We start from the raw sequence: 23,503 nt of genomic DNA, 5'->3' as shown, positions 1-23,503 counted from the left end.
GAGCCCAGCAGAGCACTGGAGCCTTGCACAATGCCTGGTGCTGGCCTGGCCTTTACCAGAGCCCACCAGCACCCCTCCTGCCTTCCATAATGCCCAGTGGGCTTCCACGGGCATTGCCGGAGCCAGGCAGGGCCCCTTGTTCTGAGCTCCCAGTGACATCACCAGCAGCTGCACTGCCCAGGGCCTGCTCCTGCCTTGCCACCTTCTCAGCACCTCTGACACCAGCAGTTCCTGCACACAGAAGGCTCCTGCTTTGCACCCACAACGTGTTTCAAGCCAACACTAAAACAGGATTGAAAAATCAAAGAACACGTACCTGGATGTGCAGGGCTGTGAGACTAGGAGGCACAAAATCACAAATGAAATATAAACCCTTGTAAGTGAGGAGAATCAGTTTTAAGTAACATTAAGTTTGATGGCTTTGTAACAGTTATAATTGCTGAGGGAGCAGACAACGACCATCTTTAAGAAAGGTATTCTTTTCTTTTATATAGTCTGTAAGACGCAGGGGGCATCTTACATAGAGACTAAATTGGTTGGTAAGCATACGCAAGGTAAGCCTTAAATCAAGATAGGAAATCTTGTAGGTAAAGGCGTATACCTGGCTGCTAGCATCAGTTTGGTAAACACCCACAAGAAGCAGGGGGCATCTTGCGATGTGGGTCCTACAAGACGCAGGGGGTGTCTTGTGGAAATGGGTTTTGACCTTATTGGTGTTCAACTTATTTTGTGGCTTGTTACAGTAATGATTTTGGTCTTGTGATTTTGGTATTGGTGACAGGCTGTTATAACTCTGTTATTAATTGTTGTTTGTTTCATTGAATTTTAGTCTCTGTCTCAAGTGTTGTAACTGTGTGGAGTGTGTCTGTGGGATCCCTACTGTGTGTGTGAATGTGAGATTGATAATGGGAAACCAGCAGAGTGGGGAAATAGAATCATAGAATTGGTTAAAGTGTTTTGTCATGAATGTAAAAGAAGCTACAGGCACATCTACCTATACCTGTCCAGGATTTAACTCAATATTTTATAGAAAGAACAGAATTTTTTTAGGAAGGTCTTGAAAAAGAGTCCTTTAGGGTGCATTTTGGCACATTGGAAAGAATTGGGAGGGTTTCCTGGGGGCTCAGTAAGAAAGAAAACATTGATAAAATATTGTAACCAGTGGTTGCCCTTGTATACTTCGGAAGATCAGGGGAAATGGCCTAAAAATGGAACTCTGACAATGTAACAATGTTAATTGTAACATTGTTACAATTAATGTTGCTTCTGAGGCAGCAAGGAAAATGGGATGAAGTGATGTACGCAGATACGTTTTTCACATTGCAAAACCACCCAGGATGGCAGAAAGAAGGTGGGATTAATATAGCACCTTTGGATCCTTTAATTTTAGCTTTAGAAAAAGAAAGGAAGCAGGCTGGGAATAGATAGGAAAGATGTTGTTCTGGTTGTGATACTGGGGATATGTGTTTGAAACTTAGGAAAAGAACTGAGGATAACATGGTTGAGGATAGAATGGAGGATTATGTTTCCACAAAGGTACTGGTTCAGAGACTAGCTCCGATTCAGGAGGAATCCTCGGAGTCAGATGAAGAACAAGAACAAAGTGTAAAGAAAATTCCCTCCACTCCCATTGTGCCCATGTCTGTAGTAAAATTAAGACTGCTCTACAAGCCCCTCTTAGGGAAGCAATGGGACCGGAGGGGGTTTAAAAACAGTCCAACGAGTTTTGGAAATCAGCGCAGGAGCTAGAACCATGGAAGCCACCCACTCAGATGGGGACTCTGTTGCAGTATGTGGATGAATGGTTATTGGGTATCCAAACAAAAGGTCCAACTAATCCAAACCCAAGTCTCCTGCCTAGGATATGAAATAACAGGAGGACAGAGAGAACTTGGAACTGCTAGAAAAGAAGCCATTTGCCAAACTCCACAACTGTTGACTGTCAAGGAGCTCCAGATATTCCTGGGAATGACCAGAAGGTGCATACTTTGGATCCATGATTATGGTGTTCTGGTAAGACCACTATATGAATGTTAAAAGGAAATCCTTCCTCTTTGGAATGGACTGATTCAGCAGAGGGGGCTTTTAGAAATTTGAAAACAGAGCTAATGAGAGCTCCAGCTCTGGGACTTCCAGATGTGACTAAACCCTTTTGGTGAAAAACAAGGAATAGCCTTGGGGTTCCTCGCTCAGAAACTAGGACCCTATAAGAGGGCTGTGGCATGTTTTTTGAAACAGCTGGATGAAGAAAGCAGAGAATGGCCCAGATGCCTAAGGGCTGTGGTGGCAGTTCTCATGAATATTGAAGAGGCTCATAAATTCACCTTGGGACAAAAGATTACTGTGCTAGTGTCCCATGTTGTATCAGCAGTTCTGGAACATAAAAGAGCCCATTGGTTATCTCCTTCACAGTTTTTAAAATACCAGGCCACCCTTGTGGGACACAATGACACAGAAATTGTGGTCACTAATGTTGTGAATTCAACATCCTTTTTGCAGGAACAGTCAACAGAACAAATAACGCATGGCTGCTTGGCCAACACTGTATATCTGAGCCGACCCGATTTGAAAGAGAAACCTCTGGAACATGCTGATTCTTGGTTTACTGATTGCAGTAGTTTCATGAAAAATGGTGAACAGAAGGCAGGATGTGCAGTTACCACCACTTCACAGGTAACAGAAGCTAAACCTTTATCCATGAACACTTCCACCCAAAAGGCAGAAATAAAAGCATTAACAAGTGCCCTGGAATTTATTTCAAATGGAGTACTTTATTACTTGTTAGTTTGGAGTAGGGGTGATAGCAGCATTCTGCAGGTGATAATGATCCAGAGTGTGTCCTCAGGAGGTCTGGACAGCTAGGAGAAGCAGTCCCTTGAGGTCTGACACTGTAGGCACAACCTCGCTCCTCACTTCCCCAACCCTGCCATTTTTCTCATTGTACCCCTGGGATTTGCATTACTTTTCCTTACATCATTACTTTCCATCCATCTGCAGCTGGATGATAAAGCTCAGTTGCACCCTCTCCCACCGGCTCTCCTTAGAGAAGTGCCTGCACACAGGCTCAGAAGGATTGCTTCTATTTGTAAAAAAAGAAAAGGGAAGCATCAAAGTTTCATAATAAAACACTCTAGAATCATGTGCTCAGTACAAGCTGCCTCTAATGAAGTTGGCTTTCTACAAGGGATAATCTTACGAGAAATGTTTTAGATAGGTAGAGACAAAAAGATGGATATAAACATAATTAAAGAGTTACCTAAGTAGACAACTAGACTACTGAAAGAGAGGCAAGCTTTTACTCCCTGAAACAAAAAGAGTAACTGGAAAGGTGAGATGAATTTGAATAAACAAATAGTAATGGAAATAGAATATTACAAAATAATGGAAAGAGCCTTTGTCATGGCATCTGAAAAGAGAATATTAGGGGTTCCAAGAACTTGAGAGGGGGAGTAAGGGAGCCAGTAAATGAAATGTGAAGCCAAAGAATGGCAACAGCTCTCTTTTGGGAGGAATGCTTCTTTCCATGGGTACTCAGAGAGACCATTCATATGCTGGGAGGAGTCTGTTCTGTAAGGCCTGTCAGACTTGATCATGCTCCTTCACTATCAGAGCTGCTTCCCACGGAACCACCTGGATCAGTCCCCAAGCAAGTCCAAGTCTTCTCCTCTGGAATCCAGAGTCTGTTCTCTGCTGCTGGCCCTCCCTTTGGCATCTGAGTCCCCATTGTTGCATGCTCTTGACAGCCAAGGCTGACACTGATGGTCACATCCTCACCAGCTTTTCCTTGTTGGCCAGGAACAGGTCCAGGGGAGCATCACCCTTGTTGGGCCGCCTTGCACCTGTGTTAATAGGTTGTCCCAAGACCGTCCAGACTGTTGCATCTTGTTGCTGTGCCTGGGCAGTGAATGCTGGGGCAATTAAGAGTTCCACATAGGAAGGAACCTGAGTAAGGGCATTGTTTGCAAAGAAACCCCTGGCTTAATCCCCATCCATTGCTGGTTGTACTCCTTTCCCATCCAGAGTCCTGCCTCAAAGCAAAAAGGCCTGGGAGACAAGGTCACTCATGTTGACCTCGCTAATCCTGACCCAAAAACTCTCAACAGGCTCATTGTCTATCCCAAGGCAGAGCTCCAGCCTTTTTCACTACAATTCATTTAACTGAATTTAAATGAGGTTATGTGGTAGGGAAGTGTGTTGGGTGTCTGCAGCTGTTCTGCTGCCAGTATCACATTTTATTATCTTTTTATTTTATTTATTATCTTTCAACCCCTTTAATTCCTATTGCTGTGACCATGTTAGAGGCATCACAAGCAAGGTGAGCCATCTGCACACACACATTATCCACTGTTAAAATGGAACTTCACTCCAAACAGCCCTTTAGAAACTCTGGGCTTTGACCAACAGAAACCTCAAGAGGTTTTCTTAAGAGAAGGGATCTTCTCCTTCTGACCTTCTAATGTTCTGCATCAAGGGCAGGATCACCCTGTTGTACTGGTTGTGGCTAGAGAGGAATTAATGTTCATCACAGCAGCCCGTATGAATCATAGAATAATAGAATCAGAGAATAGTTAGAGTTGGAAAGGACCTTTATTTAGATCATCAAGTTCCAAACCCCCCTTGCTATGGGCAGGGACACCTCACACTAAACCATGTCACCCAAGGCTCTGTCCAACCTGGCCTTGAACACTGCCAGGGATGGAGCATTCACAACTTCCTTGGGCAACCCATTCCAGTGCCTCACCACCCTTACAATAAAGAACTTCTTCCTTATATCCAATCTAAACTTCCCCTGTTTAAGCTTTAACCTGTTGACCCCTTGTCCTATCACTACAGTCCCTAACGAAGAGTCCCTCCCCAGCATCCCTATAGGCCCCCTTCAGATACTGGAAGGCTGCTATGAGGTCTCCACGCAGCTTCTCTTCTCCAGGCTGAACAGCCCCAACTTTCTCAGCCTGTCTCCATACGGGAGGTGCTCCGGTCCCCTGATCATCCTCGTGGCCTCCTCTGGACTTGTTCAACTTTTTATGTTGAGGACACCAGAACTGCACACAATGCTCCAAGTGAGGTCTCATGAGAGCAGAGTAGAGGGGCAGGATCACCTCCTTTGACCTGCTGGTCACGCTCCTTTAGATGCAGCCCAGGATACGGTTGCTTTCTGGGCTGCAAGCGCACACTGAAGCTGACTCTTGTTCATTTTCTCATCAACCAACACCCACAAGTCCTTCTCCACAGGGCTGCTCTGAATCTCTTCTCTGCCCAACCTGTAGCTGTGCCTGGGATTGCTCCGACCCAGGTGTAGGACCTTGCACGTGGCCTGGTTAAACTTCATGAGGTTGGCATTGTCCACCTCACAAGCATGTCAAGGTCCCTCTGGATGGCATTCCTTCCCTCTAGTGTTATCAACTGAACCATACAGCTTGGTGTCATTGGCAAACTTGCTGAGGGCGCGCTCAGTCCCACTGTCCCTGTCAGTGACAAAGATGTTGAACAAGACCGGTCCCAACACCGATCCCTGAGGGACATCACTCATTACTGGTCTTCAGCTGGACATTGAGCCATTGACCTTGTGGCTCTTTGCATGCGGCCATCCAGACAGTTCTTTATCTACCAAATGGTCCACCCATCAAATTGATGTCTCTCCAATTTAGAGACAAGGATGTCATGTGGGACAATGTCAAATGCTTTGCACAAGTCCAGGTAGATGGTGTCAACTGCTCTACCCCTGTCCATCAGTTCTGTAGCCCCATCATAGAAGGCCACCAAATTGGTCAGGCAGGATTTCCCCTTAGTGAAGCCATGCTGGCTGTCACCAAGCACCTTGTTGATTTTCATGTGCCTTAGCATGCCTTCCAGGAGAATCTGCCCCACGATTTTGCCAGGCACAGAGGTGAGACTGACTGGTCTGCAATTCCCCGGGTCATCCATTTTCCCATTCTTGAAAATGGGGGTTATATTTCCCTTTTTCCAGCCATCAGGAACTTCACCTGACTGCCATGATTTTTCAAATATGATGGACAGTGGCTTAGCAACTTCATTTGCCAGCTCCTTCAGGACCCGCAGATGGATTTCATTAGGTCCCATGGACTTGTGCATGTTCAGGTTCTTAAGATGGTCTCGAACCAGATCCTCTTGTGGTGCTGAGCTTTGGTTTTGTGACCAAACCAGTGTTTATAACACACTGATGAGTTAGTTACTGCTGAGCAGTGTTTGTACAGCACCAAGGCCTTCTCTGCTGCTTGTGCTGCTCCAGCAGCACATAGGCTGGGGGTGCACAAGAGGCTGGAAGGGGACACTGCTGAGACAGCTGACCCCAACTGACCAAAGGGCAGTTCCACACCATGTGTCAACATGAGTGAGTGAGCAGCTGTGTGGGACTGAGCTGTCTACCAGGGTTAAGCCTCAAAACTGTTTCAAGGAAGGGTTGGATATTACTGGTTGAGATGCAACCACAAAGATAAGGGTTTGGCATTGAGAAGGATACCCCAGCAGCCATTGGTGCTAATCAGAAATAGGGCTATGAGCACACTGGGCTTCACTAGGAGAAACATGGCCATCCAGACAAGGACAGGGATTGTCCATCTGGACTCAACACTGGTGTGACCACCTCTGGGGTAGTGTCTCCCAGTGTGGGGATCCCCATTCTGAAGGAATGGGGATGAATTGTCATATGGTGAGAGAAAGACTGCCCGGATAGGATTTGGGAGCATGTGTAGAGAAGTTGAGAGACCTGGGCTTAGGAGCTCAAGACAGAGGGAAAACTTCTTTCCAAGATGACTGCAATATTTTTGTAGTAGGAAACAGCATGAGAAAGGAAAACCATAACAAATTGCAGGTTTGGAGGTCCAGAGTGGACCTGATTTAAAGAAACAATGCTTTGAGGGAGTCTGGGTCAGCCCATGGCTTTGTGTTTCAAAGAACAGCTGATGAGGATGCAGACACCAGTACAGGAAGGGACATACTGGGGTTAGAAGAAGGTGGGGAAGTGTGCTGCGCATCTGCAGCTGTTCCACTGTGTTGTGGTTTAAACCCAGCAGGCAACCCAGAACCACGCAGCTGCTCGCTCACTCCCCCCCCCCACTTCCTCCCACCGCTCCCGGAGGGATGGGGAGAAGAATGGAAAGAATGTAACTCCCATGGGTTTAGATAAGAACAGTCCAGTAACTAAGGTATAACACAAACCACTACCGCTACCAACAATAATAATAAGGGAAATAAGGGAAAAGAATACAACTGCTAACCATCTTCCAACTGATATCCAGCCCAATGTGAGCAGTGATCTAACCCTTCCAGGTAACTGCACCCAGTTTATATAGTGGGCATGACGTGCTATGGTGTGGAATGCCTCTTTGGTCAGTTTGTGTCAGGTGTCCTGTCTCTGCTTCCTCCTGTCTTCCCCTCCCCCCTGGCAGAGCATGAGACTCACAAAGTCCTTGGTCAGAGTAAGCATTACTGAGCAACAACTAAAAACATTGGTGTTTTCAGCGCTGTTCCCAGGCTGGAAGTCAAAAACACAGCACTGCACAGGCTACTAAGAAGGAGAAAAATGACTGTAACTGCTGAACCCAGAACATCCTGCCAGGCAGGGTCCACAACAAAAAGACCACACACTAGCTGTATAGCATGCACAGTTTATTAAACAAACAAATAACCACAGTAAAGCAAGCAAGCACGCTAATGCAAATCAGATATCTATTTTTATATGTATATAGTAAATAAGTACAATAAAGTGAACCAGAGATTCTTGAATTTTGTCTGGATTAATTTCCTGTCCTTTATTTTTCATATTCTGCAGTATTAATTCTAATTGTTGTACATCTTGCTAAGTTTCTCCCTGAATCATTATGTCATTGATATAATGTATCATTTGTATTGTCTTTGTCAATGACAGCTCATCCAAATGTTCTGCCACAATTTAGTGTCAGAGGGTGGAATTACGGAGCCACCCTTAAGGTAAGCAGGTAAATATATACCGCCTACCTCGCCAAGTAAAAGCAAATAGATTCCAGTGTTCCTCAGCAATGGGTATTGTAATAAAAGCATTAGCTGTATCAATTGCTGCATACCAGGTTCCAGAGTGCTGTTGTATTCTTTCAATTAAAGTAACTGTCTGGTACCACAGAATCATAGAATGATTTGGGTTGGAAAGGACTTTAGATCACCCAATTCCAACCCGTCTGCCGTTTACAGGGACACTAAACCATGCAAACACACACTAAACCATGTCACTCAAGACTCCATCCAACCTGGCTTTGAACACTGCCAGGAATGGAGCAAGGCTGTTAGTGGTGGGGTGTACTTGTTAAGTTCCTTATAGTCTGCTGTCATTTGCCATGTCCCATCACTCTTCTTAACAGGCCACATAGGATTATTAAAGGCAGTGGTTGTTGGTTTCAACACTCCCATATCTAGTAAATCTGTAAGAGTCTGTGAAATCTCTTCATGTCCTCCTGGTACACAATATTGTCTCATTGTGATTACCTTGGTGGCAGATGGGATTTGTATTGGAGGCATTTTAACTTTTCCAACTAAAACTGGCCAAGCTGATACATATGCCCTGCTTCCAAATTGATACTTACCATCAGGTAAGCATGAAGTCAATCCTTTTAAAAAATCAATTCCAATTATATATTCAGGGATAGAACAATCATCACTGAATAAGTTTGTTTTGGCAGAGTGCCAGTTTCATCTCACTTTTTGTCTGTACTGCTTCAGTTTGTTTGCCACCTAATCCTGTAATCAAAACCTTTTGCCCTTTAAATTTTTTAGGATTACCATAAATTAGAGAGGCCTCTGCCTCAGTATCACTGAGGGACTCAGCTGTTTGACAAGATCTATTTTTCCAACAAATTTGAAGCTCTGTGTGAGGACAGTGATCTGTCCTCACCCATCCTTATGCTGGAGCTTGGCCCTCATCTCAGCCTGGTTTTAATTCTCTCAATTATTTTAACATTTTAACGTCTGGCCATAGATAAAGATCAGTGTACTGGTCCCATCCCTTTTCATCCCCTGGAATGATCGACTTGCCACTGGGGGCCCTCCATTGGTAAGTATACTGTCCCATTGAGGCTCAAAGGGGGGAGCTGGAGGTCAAATTGTTATGTCAAATTCATTGCTTTTTGCTTGAACTGTTTACCCTTTTCACAGATTTATGCAAACCCATGTTGTTTGTACAGTCTCCACATTTCATTGGTGGGAATCCCATCAATCTTATCTCAAGCCATCCCATCTTCCAGCAAGGCAGCAAACCTTTCTGAGAGAGTCAATCCTCCTTCCCCTCCTTCCCCTCCTTCCCCTCGCCCCTCTTCTTGTATTTTGTTTGGTGCCCCACTCCCCCAAATCTCCTAACTGCTGGGTCTTTTCTATGACTTCTTCTATGGGGTGTCCTTTTTCATTTATCAATAAGGTCATCATAATACTTATATACACATGTGGTGCAGTCTTACTGATCTGGTTCCAAATAGAAACCGATAGTGGAGCCTGCAGCACAGTGTCTGCATCTCTGACAAAAACAGCAGTTTTCATTCCTTCCTCCTTAACACACTGACCACAGTCCTGTAAAGTGTACCAAGGTTGATCTGCACCGGGCCATTCCCCTTCTGTGAAGTATTTTCTGTTGCAGCTGCTAATAAATAAATTTGTCTCATCCCTAGTGCCTTGAAAGGCATCCTGAACAAAGGAGTTAGAGCTTAACATTACAAATTTGTTAACTTTGTCTGGATCCAATTTAACTCCAGAAGCCCCTAAATCATGCAACCTGACAACCCAAGAAAGCAGAGATTCCCTAAGCTTTTGTTTGAACCTGTCTATAATGTCACTAATTTTGTGCTGAGTGAAATCTTCTACTATGTCCTGCCAATAACTGGACCACCCACACATTCCAGTTTCCTTTCTACTACTGGCTTTTCTTCAATGAACACCTCATGCTCTCAACTACTACCCAAATCAGTTGAATCTCACACATCTCCATCCCATTTCTCAGGGTCCTAATTCCTTCCTGCCTCTGCGATCACTGCATGGACTTTTTTCCAGTGTACTCGACCCCTTCACTTTCAATATTTATATTGGGCTGCCCAAACATCTGCTTTTTCTGCTACTGTTTGATACGTGTCCAATTTATCAGTTAATAGCTATAACATAATTATTTTTCCCTGCAATTTGCAAACTTGTTTCTGCAAATCAATTTTCTCCTTCTGCATTTGCTCTCTCTGCTGGTGCTGCTTTCGGTATGCAGCCAGCAGAATCTATCCTCATCTCCCCAGAGCAATCAATTCTTCCCCTTTTTCTACTGAAAATTTTGGTAAACATTCAACTACACCAAAGGATTCTGACTCCTTAAAACAGGAGTCCCAGTTCTCGCAGAAGCCATGTCATGACCCCTCAGCTGCCAAAATCCAATAAGGATCCAATATTCCCAGCCAGGAATACCCAGCTCTACATCTCTCTTACCATCAGTTTTATCTTAAAAAAAAAAAAAAGAATTTTGTTTTGTATCCTGCTGACTATATCAGATTGTTCGGCTAACAGGCAGGGTACACAACAAAACAACCACATACTAGCTGTATAACATGCACAGTTTATTAAACAAGCACACTAAAGCGAAAAAAGTACACTAACACAAATTGGATATATCTGTATGGTAAATAAGCAATAAAGCAAATCATATATATGTAAGTAAAGTACAAAGGAAAATTAGCAGTGCATCAAATCATTACTGCATAGAGAGAACAGAGATTAAGAAGAAACACATCACCAGTCACCAGCAAATCATCCTCCAGTCACACACTTCAGCGGGGAAGCCCTGTTGTAGCCAACGCTGGGAGCCTCAGGTAACTGGGAAAGTTCCTTCGAGGTGCACCCACCCACAGGTGAAGCCTCGGATTTGGCTACAAGAAGCTCCTACATTTATACCCTTAGAAACACCAGAGCAGCTTGCTCCAAGCCCCTGTCTCCAACCTGTCCTTGAACACTGCCAGGGATGGGGCAGCCACAGCTTCTCTGGGCACCCTGGGCCAGCGCCTCAGCACCCTCACAGGGAAGAGCTTCTGCCTAAGAGCTCATCTCAGTCTCCCCTCGGGCAGGTTCAAGCCATTCCCCTTGGCCTGTCCCTACAGGCCCTTGTCCCAAGCCCCTCTCCAGCTTTCCTGCAGCCCCTTTAGGCACTGGAGCTGCTCTCAGGTCTCCCCTTGAGGAGCCTTCTCTTGTCCAGGCTGACCCAGCCCAGCTCTCTCAGTCTGGCTCCAGAGCAGAGCTGCTCCAGCCCTCGCAGCAGCTCCGTGGCCTCCTCCGGACTCACTCCAGCATTTTTATATCCCTCTTGTGCTGTTGCCCCAGAGCTGGATCAGGGCTGCTGGATCAGGGCTGCCGGGGGCAGGGGGGGGGGAGGCTGTCTCCCCAGAGCACAGCAGAGAGGCAGAATCCCCTTCGTCAGCCTGGTGCTCATGCTCCGGGGGTGCAGGAGCAGCACACAGGGGTTTCTGGGCTGCAAGCGCACGCCGTCAGGTCCAACAACCTGAAGCATCTAATCAGCGAGTTGCTCTTCAGTTTCCCCAGCACCTTTCCAATTGCAGACGTTGCAAACATATTGCTACAATCACCCCGTTTTATCCTTGGCTATGTCAAAAGAGGACACCACATTACAGCTGCAACTCTGGAACAGTACAAGAACGCAGTTTTGGCTTCCAAAGGAAGGGGAACAGAAGACGTTCTGCTACATCCCACATGTTTAGGGCTCCTTCCAGCCTCTCGGTCTCTGCAGCCCCCATCCACTCCTGTAGCTTTGCAGAAATCCCAGCCACACTAAGCTCAAACACAGTGGCACCTCCCCATAAAGTAACCAAAGAATTTCTAAACAGATGATTAATCCACTAAGGCTGGGGGGAACCATCCCTTTTTCCCCATACCAAGAGGCTAACACAAATACAGCAGCATGCCAGGCAAGTGATCGCACCTGTAGAACAGTGCTCTGCTGCATCTCAGCAGCCAGCACAGCACTGCCTCCTCCTCCGAGCACTGCAGGGCCCTGGCAGAGTCAGAGCCGGAGTGACAGGGTGATGTCAGCACCATCATTTATTTGAAGAGGGAGCACAGCTCTGAGGAGAGGCAACCGATACTCCCATTCTGCAGCATGCTAGGACAGAACAGCCCCACAGAGAGCAAGGGGCCACCTCCCAATGCAGGTCACCCCAAAGCACATCTTCCACAAGCACACAACACCCTCCCCCTCCTCCCGGAGGGAAGGGGGACGGCTCCATCTCCTAGGGAAAGTCAGGAGACACCACACATGCAGGAACCTTCACAAAAGCCATTCCTGAGGCACCGGCACGAGATCCAGGCAGGCTGAGAGGCCAGGCCAGGCCAGCCTCCCCTGCCTGCTGCACACACTGCTCTGAGGTGCAACGCCGCTGTCTGCTGCTGCTTCTGCCAAGGTCTTGCAGACAGAGCTCTTGCTGTTTGCTCTCCAACCCTGCCTCCTTGGTCCCCAAACTTGCATTCCACACATCAGCCAGCAGTTAGCCCCATTTATTACAATGTAGAGCTACCTGGGCACAGAAAGGAAAAAATCCACCCACACTAAGGCCTGGCAGAGGAGAGCTTTTCCCCGTGGTTCGCCCTCCACTGATGGAAAAAAAAATAAAATAAGAAAAGTAGAACAATCCTTCATTATAAGATTAAGGTCCTTGACGTGTGAGTCTGTTTCAACATGCCCAAAAACTGTCGAGCTTTCTCCTGCATGAAGAGCTGGTCTCTGGTTCCACCACAGGCTACCACTGTCCAAGCCCTGGTCATCTACAGAGGGAAAAGAAAGCAAGTGTACAACACAGCGAGGGGAGAGGACAAACATTATGTCAACTTCCTTCCTGAAAGACTGCAAAGATAAATAAACTGTTATCTGCTATCCAAGAGAAATAAAATATTTGCCTTAGGAGCACCCATCTTTCAACCGGGAGGAACTTGCACGCTGCCGGTTACTGATCTCAGCTGAGGTGGTGATTTCAAGCAAAGGAAGGTTACATTCAGGAGCTTCCCAGGCAAATGCTCCATTTCAGAACAAGTCTCGTGCCCTTTCGGGCCTTGCCCCTACCTGGCTTGAGACAAAACTCACAAAGCACAAACTAGCTAATGCTCCTTGTATGGAAGAGATTCCAGAGGGATATAAGGAATCCAAGAACAACTTTGGGGTTTATTCCTAACCAGTTAAATTCCTGCAGGAGATGGTCAGCCCAGGTCTAGATTAGTCAAAGACCATCCTTAACTGCAATTTGGTGCCTTCACTTTCAGGACAAAAGAACAGCTGAAAACCCAGGTGTGCTTCAGTCACTGCATGCAGAAAGGGCACCCATGACACGGCTTTGCACTCCAGGGAAAACCTGCAAATTACCTGATAAATGCAGCCAAGAGACACGAGGTCCTCACCTGGAAATACCCACTGACATGCACTGCAAGGTACCAGAGCTCGAGCTTCAGCGCTTGCAGTAAGAACAGCCTGTGCAGCCAACAGCATGGCTTTGGGTTCAGCCAGGGCTAGATAAGCTTCCTTAATAAATAACTGCCGCTGCTAGCAACACCAGTCCGGTACAATAAAACCCAAGAGCCCCGCAGTACCATAGACAGCTCTGCTGTTCTTGGGCAGTGGGGTTTCACTGCATACCTGTACTGTCACCACACAAGCTGCCTTACCTAGTCACCTTTAAGTCAGTCCCAAAGCTTTATTTATGCAGATACATTAGCTCTGAGAGCAAAATGACCCATAGGACAGAAGAAATGGAAGTGTTTAAGGAGGGCTCGAGAAGGGGAAGGAATTACTCTGCCTGAGGGGTACTTATCTGTCAGAAGAAAGAGCTTTCACAACAGCTCTAATCCAGGGGCAGATGCAACCCCCTCACTGCAGTGTTTCATTAAGACTGAGCCAATGCTTTTCAGTGAAGACAACACTGCATTAGAGCTCTTCCTGGGATGTGAAAACCGCCCACTCTAGCCCCTAGTTGCAGTTTTGCAGTTTCACACACACCCCCCCCCCCCCCCCCCAAGCAGAGCACACATTTCCACCCTCATTCAAGCTACAAGAGAGCCCTGATGACTTGGCCCAAGCAAACACCTGCACAATCATGGTCCAAATCCCCTTCTCTATGCTACACTGGCTAACAAAGCAAGGATACCCCCCACGCACTTGTGCACTCTGCCTGCAAATACTCCAAGTGGTGAAGATTTTAAGGAGAGCACGAGAAACCGTTTATGCCCCAGGGGGCATTGTAGGCTGCTGCGACTCTAGCTCAACCCAGACACACCTGCGTGGAACAGGGTAGCAGTAACACCCCCAATGCCAGCATAAGCCACAAGGTGGCACACTGTACTCGTCACGGGTTCAAGTCAACGGCAGGATAAAGCCAACTTGGGCTGCCTGTAGTACGCAGCCCTCACAGCAACTTAGAAACACCCTAAAAATCACAGGGGTGAGAAACACATTTTGGAGCTTCAACCCCTTGCTCCTCCTCCTGAGGAGGGGGGACAAGGGCTGCCCTAGCAGCTCACCTCTGACTGAGGCAGGAATAGCTGCAGGGCTTACCGGTGCTGGTGGTCTGAAATGGCTGGGCATTTTCCTGCAGGACATTTTCTCTGGCTGCACTTGCACAAAGGCTCTGTTGAGCAAACCACTGTCGTTCTTCCTGCTCGAGGAGGAAAGGTTTAGGGACCTCGTCAGGAAATTCACAGGCTGCAAAAAGGAAAGAAGTTAATTTGCCTGAACAGTGCTGATATGTGGCCTGGCCAGAAGATCAGCTAACAACTCCAGCCCTTCATCCACATTCACATGTGCTGCTTCTCAAAGGCAGCTCCAGGTGGCAAAAAGCTCCCACCACTCCCTTGCATAGGGCTTCCCTGTGAGGGTGCTGAGGCGCTGGCACAGGGGGCCCAGAGAAGCTGCGGCTGCCCCATCCCTGGCAGTGTTCAAGGCCAGGCTGGACACAGGGGCTTGGAGCAAGCTGCTCCAGTGGAAGGTGTCCCTGCCCGTGGCAGGAGCTGGAACTAGAGGGTCCCTTTAGCTTTCGGGTCACTTCCAGCCCAAACCAGTCTGGGATTCTACGATTCTTTGGAGCAGAAGCTAACTCTGCCCCTGCTCTGAGCACAACACCCCTCACCTGAGCTCTTTTGAAGCAGACAGTCTTGGGGAGGGCAGGCGTATTTTGTGTCATGTCTTCATCCACAATATCTAGCGCCAGAGACTTCCGGACCTTCTTGATGGGACTCCTGCGCAACTGGGGGGCATAGGAAAGCAAGTGTCAGCATGAATCAACCTCTGAACTGCCATCTTCACAGCCCAGGGTGCACACCAAGCTCATGTCAGCCCAGATCTGCACTGCTCTGACATCTTCCCACCACATGGCACAGCAACTTCCAGAGTGCCCCCTGGCACCAAGAGCCACAGATTTATAAGAGGAAGCATCTTCCGGTAGGAAAGAAAGGCCACCAGAACTGAGCCAACAGACACTCCATACATGCCCACAGCCTCCTGGGAGCCAGCTTTCCACAGATGCTCCAAGCGTGCCATGGTGTCTCCTATGGGTTAGGGACATGGGTCTCTCCTAGCATGCCCCAAGCTCAGCATAAACCAGAACAAAGCTGGCAGGATTTTAAGCAGGCCTTAGCCTCAGGCACCTCTTGCTGATTAAAAGGCAGCAGCCACAGGCCAAAAACGTTTGGGCATCAACAGCAGGATGAACAAAACCAGCAAAACACCCCTAAACAGCACAGAACAGCTCAGCCACAGGTGCTAGATGCAAAACCAGCTCACTCCTTGTTTCCTCCTCTGTTTCTCAGGTTTCACATCATCCTCTATGATAAGTTCGATGCCAGCTTCACTTCGGAGCACCTCTTTCAAGTCTTCTTCCAGGTGAGGAGTCTGGGGCTGGTGTGAAAAGGCAGAGAGAGAACATAAGACAATCAAAATCTGTATGCTGGGCAGGCCCACAAGTATTTCCCTCAAGGGTGAGGGGAGCACGCAGTGGGAGGACAAACACAACTGATTTACTTCCCAGCTGGAACGACGAGAGTCCTGCTAGCCTGACAGATTTACAGGATCTCCAAGCATGAGAGACTCTTACTAGCTCAACCCCAAAGCGCCACCGAGAGAGCAGGATGCACAAAAGGCCCGAGATGCTGGAAACTGCCGTCCCTGCAACACCCACATTAGGAGACCCAGTTCCTCTGGGATGCCTAGGTAGATTGTTTCCTTGGTTTCCCTTAAGTTCATCAGTAGTCAAGCACTGCAGCCTGATTCAAGGGCAGGTTTTGGCATTTGTAGCTGGTTTACAGAGGAGCTAAAAGTCCTGCGGCTACTTCCCATGACACGTTCACCATGACAAGGTTCCCCTCATCCCTCCCGCCTCAGCCTGGCGCTATGAAACTGCCCTGTTACGGCACAGTTAACAGCAAGCTCACAGCTCTGCTGCAACCTACCCCATGTCCCCTTTGCGTTCACTCTGCTTCTGCCATCAGCAAGTGGCAGACCCGCCCAATAATTACCAGAGGCCTGATGGGTCCATATTTCTCCAGGGCATTTTTGAAAGGTGTGGGGGTATGAGGTGTGCTGTCCACCACATACTTCTGATCTGGTGTGACAAACCTGGAAGCAGGAAAAACAAAGGATCAGACATGCTGTAACCCACACAAAATAAATCCGTCCTTCCAAGCCCTGTCACGACATGAGCCACCTGCAGAGTCTCATGTGGAAGGAGCAGCAGAAGCCATCCTGACCTGGCTGGACTGTCCCTGGGGTGCAAACAGGGCGAAACAGGAGCTTTCAGTAGGGAAAATAATCCTCCAGACATGTCAGCTCTACTGCTCCATCCTACCAGCTACGAAGCACCCTTGTCAGAAAGCAGTATACACCCTGACACAGGCAACACACAGCTCAGCAGCCCAGCCTTATTCTGCACTGCTTCTGCTGGTGGATCTGCTCAGGCCCACCCTGGGCTTGTGACAGTCAGAGCTGGACGAGCGGAATTCCTGGGTGTGAACGCACCGAGAGCAGCCCAGCCAGTTCACGTCACCTGGATGGGGAAGCTGCTCTGGGCCATGCCAACAGCAGAGTGGTTTTGCTAACACAACCAGCACCCCCTGGTTAACACTGTGCTGCTTCAGTCCACCAGCAAAGCACCACCTGTGCAGACCGTCCCTTCTCACCTGCCTGGGACAGTGCCCTGGGTAACCATCGCCCTAGAGTGCCCCTCAGGTCAGGCAAATCAGAGGGTGCAGCGCTCAAGGGATGGATCTTAACAGCTCTTGTGAAGGAAGTCAAATCCCTTCCCTGCTGGCACACGGGGAAGGAAGCAGGGCTCACAGCACAGCAGTGTTTCCCAAACGAAGGCAACACAGAAGGCAACAACCCACCCAGCAGCCAAGCACAATGGTGGTTACTGGGCTATTGCTCCAATCAGCCTGGACACTCGACCCCTGCAGCTCAGAGAAGAGCAGTCTTTGGGGGACATGCTGCTTTAAGGAAGTCCCCTGGCCCTCTCTCAGCTGTGCCAGTACAAGCCTGCTTGAACTGGACCAGACTCCTCTGTGGAAAAGGACAATGCTCAGGAGAGGAGGAGGAAAGGACTTACGCCGAGTTCTTCTGGAGCAGAGGGGTCTTGTCCCTGTGCAGAGGAGTGCTGACAATCACCTTCTGACTACACACAGGTGTGGAAGTCAGAGATGGGTTCTCCAGTTCAAGTGTATCCTGTTTGGTCCAAAAGTTTAAGAACTGCAAAGCACAGGAAAGAAAGAGAAGACACTCAGTCTCAAGCATTCCAGCATAGTATCACCAGTCATTGCTTTTTCCTAAATACGGGGAAAACTGAAACAGGGACAATCCTCCCATACTGAGTGGCACAAGACCGATCAGTCCCAGTATAAACCCCGATGACTCTTACAGTCCTGTGCACGGATACACACGTGAATGTTGCCGGACGGTGCCTCACACCTCTAAAGGTTATTCACTTCCCACAGGGGATGAACTGACGCTACTACAAACATCTAGAAGTGGCAGAGAAGTCTCTCCTTGCACTGGTCCAGAGAAGGCCAAGCAAAATGGTGAAGGAGGAGTAAACCCAGCCCACCAAAGGTCTATTCTGGCCTCAGGCTGACAAATGGGAAGGAAGACACAAGCGTGGACGTAACACAACAGCGTTCAAGATAACAGATTTTGCGCTGAGCCATCTTCAGCCTGAACTGTGAGAAAACTACAAACTATCTCATCTCTGCTGGGATTTTACTTCATGGCAGCTAAAAAGTGACAATTTTACTCCCATAAGGGATGAGGCCTGTACCCAAGAACCCATCGGGAGAGAAGAGCTCTATGCGTTACATTTATTGATGGCAGAAGCTGAGCCTGCGAGGCAGGATATGCCTTTTGCCTACTCAGATTTATTTGAGGCTTTTCACACCCTACAGAGCTGCACATTTCAGGTCCTGCTATGATTTCCCAGTTCTTGCTGGCTTTGCATTTGAGGTCATAGAATCTCAGACTCATTTAGGTTGGACAGAACCTTAAAGCTCCTCCAGTTCCAAACCCTTCCACGGGCAGGGACCCCTTCCACTCGAGCAGTTTGCTCCAAGCCCCTGTGTCCAACCTGGCCTTGAACACGCCAGGGATGGGGCAGCCACAGCTTCTCTGGGCACCCTGGGCCAGCGCCTCAGCACCCTCACAGGGAAGAGCTTCTGCCTAAGAGCTCATCTCAGTCTCCCCTCGGGCAGGTTCAAGCCATTCCCCTTGGCCTGTCCCTGCAGGCCCTTGTCCCAAGCCCCTCTCCAGCTTTCCTGCAGCCCCTTCAGGCACTGGAGCTGCTCTCAGGTCTCCCCTTCAGGAGCCTTCTCTTGTCCAGGCTGACCCAGCCCAGCTCTCTCAGCCTGGCTTCAGAGCAGAGCTGCTCCAACCAGCTCCACATGCCTCTTGTGCTGGGGGGGCTGCAGAGCTGGACACCGGACTGCAGGCGGCCTCACCCTCAGCACAGGTGTCAGACTGGCCTTTGGTACTTTCCCATGTGCTGCCCTGTGCTGCAGAAATGGCAGAAATAAAGGCACGGGTAAGCAGGGTCTGAATAACAGAGTAGCTGTGGGAACTGTGCTGAAGAACACAACAGCCTTTATTCTGTTATATGGACAGATCTCCACTATATCAGTATGTGAGACACTTGTGGGTTTGAACACCACAGTGCTCAGAGATGATGTATGTTGGGTGATCGTGAAGGTCTTTTTCAACCTGATCGATTTTGTGACTGTTCACCACATTTGTGGACACTGGAGGAGTCATAACAAAGGCTGAAAGATCAGAGTCCCTTTTGCAATGAAGACAAGACCAGGAGCATTTTCCTGATTACAGCAACACAAAGATCTGCACGAGGCACATGCTGCTGAGCCTGCCTGTTTGACTTAACTGGAAACAAACAGGGAAAGCCACTTGTCACTGTTGCCACTCTGCTACCCACAGCTAGGGCAGCAATGCCCTGGAGATAAAAGCGCCCCTGGGACAGAAGCAATCCCGCAGTGGGCAGGCATGTACATCTGCACAGTGGTGCTTCTTTATCATAGTGAGCACATGGCCTGCCCACCACTCAGGGTAGCTGAGCCTTCCTGATGCTGCAAGCACTCCCAGAGGCAGGCATAAGCTGTTGCTCCACAGGAAGGGCAGCACTTAAGACAAGCAGTGCCAGTACCCAGGCTCTACATCTTGCTTTAGCAAAGAGACATATGCTGCACACTGGCACTGGCTCAGTTCAAGGGAGGAGAAGCACAAAACTGACAGAGCTGATGGGAACACACAGTATTAAGGCAAATAAATAGAGCATTAACATGCTCACAACCAAGCCCAAGCAGAGGAGCAGCTCGACTGGGGTCTGCCATTGCGCCATACCTGAGATGGAGAGAAGGGCAGTGTCTTGACAGGGGTGCTCTTCGGCGTCATACTGTTGCAGGAGTCAAGGAAGGAAAGGCTGGTGCTGGTGACGTTCTCTGTGACTGGGGAGAGCGTGATCTTCCTCTTCTTCTGCCTCTTCAGCACAGAGGGTGGCGTGCCAAAGCTCACCTCTGCATGTGGCGAGATGGGGATGAGCTCCCCTTTGCTGCTCTTGCTGAGGTCAGAGATGGTGTGGCCATCCAGGCGGTATTCGGTCACATTGGGCAGGGACGACGTTGGTTTGCTGGGGGTTTGCCTCACCGGGCTGCTGCTGCTGCTGCTGCTGCTGCTGCTGGCAGAGGGTTCCTCAGGCAGGTCAAACTGGGTCAGATCACACCACCCGTCTGGGTCCTGCTCACAAGGGAAATCATCAGAAGCAGCCCAGGAAGGAAAGCTGAGCAGATGGTATAGATGCAGATACAAACTGGGAGGTGAAATAAGTGAGGTGGGGGGAGTGGTGTGAGATTGCACCAGCTTTTGCAATAAGCCTGGCTAGAGGAGAGCTCAAGCCCTTCTCTCTGCTGCCAGCACAGCTGAGAACATGAGCAGGGAACTGACCCACCTGAAAGCTGCTGCCTGTGCATAGGGCAGTTTTTTTCCTATTTACAGAAGGTTAGTTTCCCAGTTCAGTTCATAGCACAGCTGCTGCTCCCACACACAGAGGGGACAAAGAAGCTGGGAGTAGCTCTGGGGACAGATGAATGAAGTGACTGTCACCTAACACTAAACCATAGTCTTTGGCACATCAGCACAGCTGGACACACTGGACGCAGGGCTGAGCTGAAAGCAGATTAAAAATAACGAGACCGATTCAGAGATCACCTGCTTCACAGCTCAACCCTACCAACAGCCAAAGTACCATTCAAGCAGGCCCCCAAGGACGCCCACATGGGCCATTAAGCCTTGGGAAAGGACTCTCAGTCCTCCTGTACAAATGCAAAACGGATCCTTCAGAGATAATCAGCTCATAAGCTCCTTAGGCAGGCTGGGTGCCTCAGAGGCATCTTCCCTCTGAAGGCAGCAAAGTGCTCTGTTGGTTCTAGCCAGCCTCTCATCCTGGCATGCCTGTCACCCTAGGGACCTCCAGCACTGCTTGACTGGCCCATAATAACTAGTTTCAGTAAAGCTACCTCCATTGAAATCAAATGGTGTCTTCATCCCAGTGTCTGTCCTGCACACTACAAGTAGACCTGGCCCACTCCCAGTCTGTCCTGTCCTATCTCATATCCCATAAGAGGAAAAGTAAAGCCAAGAAGCACAGGCCTGAACCCTTAGGAAAGGGAGAGCTGGGGACACTGCCTGATAAAGGAGGGTTGAGATCAGGTTTACCAGCATCTACAGCCTCCCACGCCAGCAGAGCCCACGCACAAGGACATCAGCCTAGGAGAATTTGCAAGCCCAGAGCAATACTCACAGAGCTGGAAAGGCCTAATCTAGCCCTAGCAAAGAGACAGGGCTCACAGCACACAGTGGGAACCCACAAGCCAGTGACAGACCCAGTCATCCTCAGGATGCCTATGGTGATGAGCAAGGGGAAAGGATGAGATTTGGTCTCTCAACATTGCCTGGAAAAGCACGGATTGTTACTTACAGATTCAATCATGTCCAGAGCTTCACTGAAGGCTGGTCCAGATGCTGGGTACAAATAGTTGGCAGCTTCAACAACCCATTTGTACGGTGATGTGACAAGTGAAGAGGCATCCTCAGGCACCACATCATCCGGGGTCCCCTCAGCGTTATGCTCTGCTAGTTCCGTGGCTGGCAGCTTTGAATGCAGCTCCTGTACACCTGCCACTTCCTCGTCACTGACATCCTCTTCCTTTATGTCAGAGATATTGACTGGCCAGTTGGGCAGGATGCTCTTTGCACATACAACAAAGAAGTCCAACCTTTAGTACAAACTAAGAGAATAAACGTCCTAGGGACAAAGACTGGGTCCCTGGACACATTCTGCTCCACCTGCTTTCCCACCAGCCATTCAGTTGGTTTCCCATTCCTATTCTTCCTCACTGCTCTGTCCCACACACCGTTCAAACAGAAGTCCATAAAGGATAAACATGTTTAATTAAAGATTTTACTTAACAGCATCCCAGGAGAAAGTTAAACATAGGCTAAGCAGGCAGCACCAGTTCTGCACTTCCTAATTACCAAGAGCCTGCCTTGGAAAACTACATTTTTTCTTCATGAAAAAGGTTCACTTTCCCTGCTTCACTTTTTTTAGTGGAAAGGAACAAAACACCTCTTCATCAAACCTCCCCCATTGTCTGGGGCAGCCTCCTTCTTCCACCAGTGACAGCACTACAGGGCCAAAACAAAAATAATCTGTCTCTGAGACAGATCTGGTACTGGAGTTGGCAAGATACCAGCACTTGCAGACTGCTGTTCTCCACCTGAATAACACACTCAGGCTCACATTACACCTCTGGCTCCTGGAGGGAGAGATCTCCCAAGAGCCAGTCTCTTGGAAAAGGCTGGGAGAAGGCACAGACTCTTTCTGAAGACACCAGGCTGTGCCAAAGGCAACGTGAGAGGCAGGAGGGTGGATGAACAGCTCTGACCTACATTGGCAGAGCAGGGGACTGGCCCAGGCACATGCTGCATAGGTGCTGGTGCAGTACCTGGCTCCCAGCTTTTGTTTGGCTTTGGCTTTCCTTCTCATCCACCTCCACAAGCAAGTAGAGTGACCTGGACTCCTTAGTTTCATTGAGGAAGCCTCCTGTGTCTACCTGTCGCTTGATGGTGGAGTTCCAGTGATTTTTCACAGCATTGTCAGTCCTGCCAAGAGATCATAAGGAAAAAGAAGTCGCCATTTACAGCAGCTTTAAAGCACAGCTAACAGCTCCTACATGCTCTCCAGCACCGTCCTTGAGCTCAACACAGGGGTTTCCACAGGCCACCCAGCTGCGAAGGCACCAGTGAACAAAGAAGTCCTACAAGAAGGGCTACAAGAGGCTCCTGCTTTTATACCCTTAGAAACACAAGGGGCTTTATGCCAGCTCTGTCACTGTTTACTGGTGGGGCCGTGCAGTTTCTCATCATCTCAGTGCTGGTTGCACTGAGAGCGTTGGCCAGGCACCCCGGCGTGCCCAAGTGGGAAGCTCATAGAAGAGCTGCACCCTCATGATTTCCTGCCTCTTTCTGACAACAGTCACCATGAACATACACACATGGACTCTGCCAAATTTTGGTTCCCTGGGTTCATTTTGGGGGGGGGGGGGGGGGGGGGGGCGGCTGTGGTGATGGTGGGCTGAGGATCACTTTGGGGGTGCTACGGGCAGCGCAGATGGGCTGCAGCTAAGGGGTGACCTAGGCAGAAGTAAGAAGGGAGCAGAGAACAACACAACCTCCTTGGACAGGGGATGCCCTGCTTGCAATGACAGCAATGACAAAGCCCCGGTCCCTGCCCACAGGGTTCCTGGGTGAGAAACTCAGGTCCCAGCATGACCATGCCACCTCAGCCAGCACAGAGCCTCTTCCCACATCGCTCCTCACATGCAGCACCCACTGCAGTGGCCAAAAAGCCAGGGCAAGAGCCAGGCCTAGCGCTCACCTGCCAGCGAGCCCATGGCA

General features: G+C 48.8%; 1 protein-coding gene across 1 annotated transcript; it reads right to left on the bottom strand.

The window, feature by feature from the left end:
- Positions 1-12,048: 12,048 nt before the first annotated feature.
- Positions 12,049-22,716, bottom strand: LOC133262421 (myb-related protein B-like; the record flags this gene model as incomplete). The annotated part of the gene is made up of 9 exons (XM_061441582.1): positions 12,049-12,786; positions 14,564-14,710; positions 15,135-15,251; positions 15,788-15,901; positions 16,519-16,618; positions 17,604-17,743; positions 19,892-20,284; positions 21,525-21,794; positions 22,552-22,716. Coding segments are annotated over 9 exons (1,572 nt in total), but the record flags the coding sequence as incomplete, so codon positions are not given.
- Between the last annotated feature and the right edge of the window lie 787 nt (positions 22,717-23,503).

The sequence above is a fragment of the Pezoporus flaviventris genome, unplaced genomic scaffold, assembly GCF_033815535.1.
Source record: "Pezoporus flaviventris isolate CSIRO_AGI_PZ_B2104156 unplaced genomic scaffold, CSIRO_AGI_Pfla_v1 ptg000213l, whole genome shotgun sequence".
Lineage (NCBI taxonomy): Eukaryota > Metazoa > Chordata > Aves > Psittaciformes > Psittacidae > Pezoporus > Pezoporus flaviventris.
Note: the sequence above shows the minus strand (reverse complement) of the source record. Positions and strands in the feature narration are given on the sequence as shown.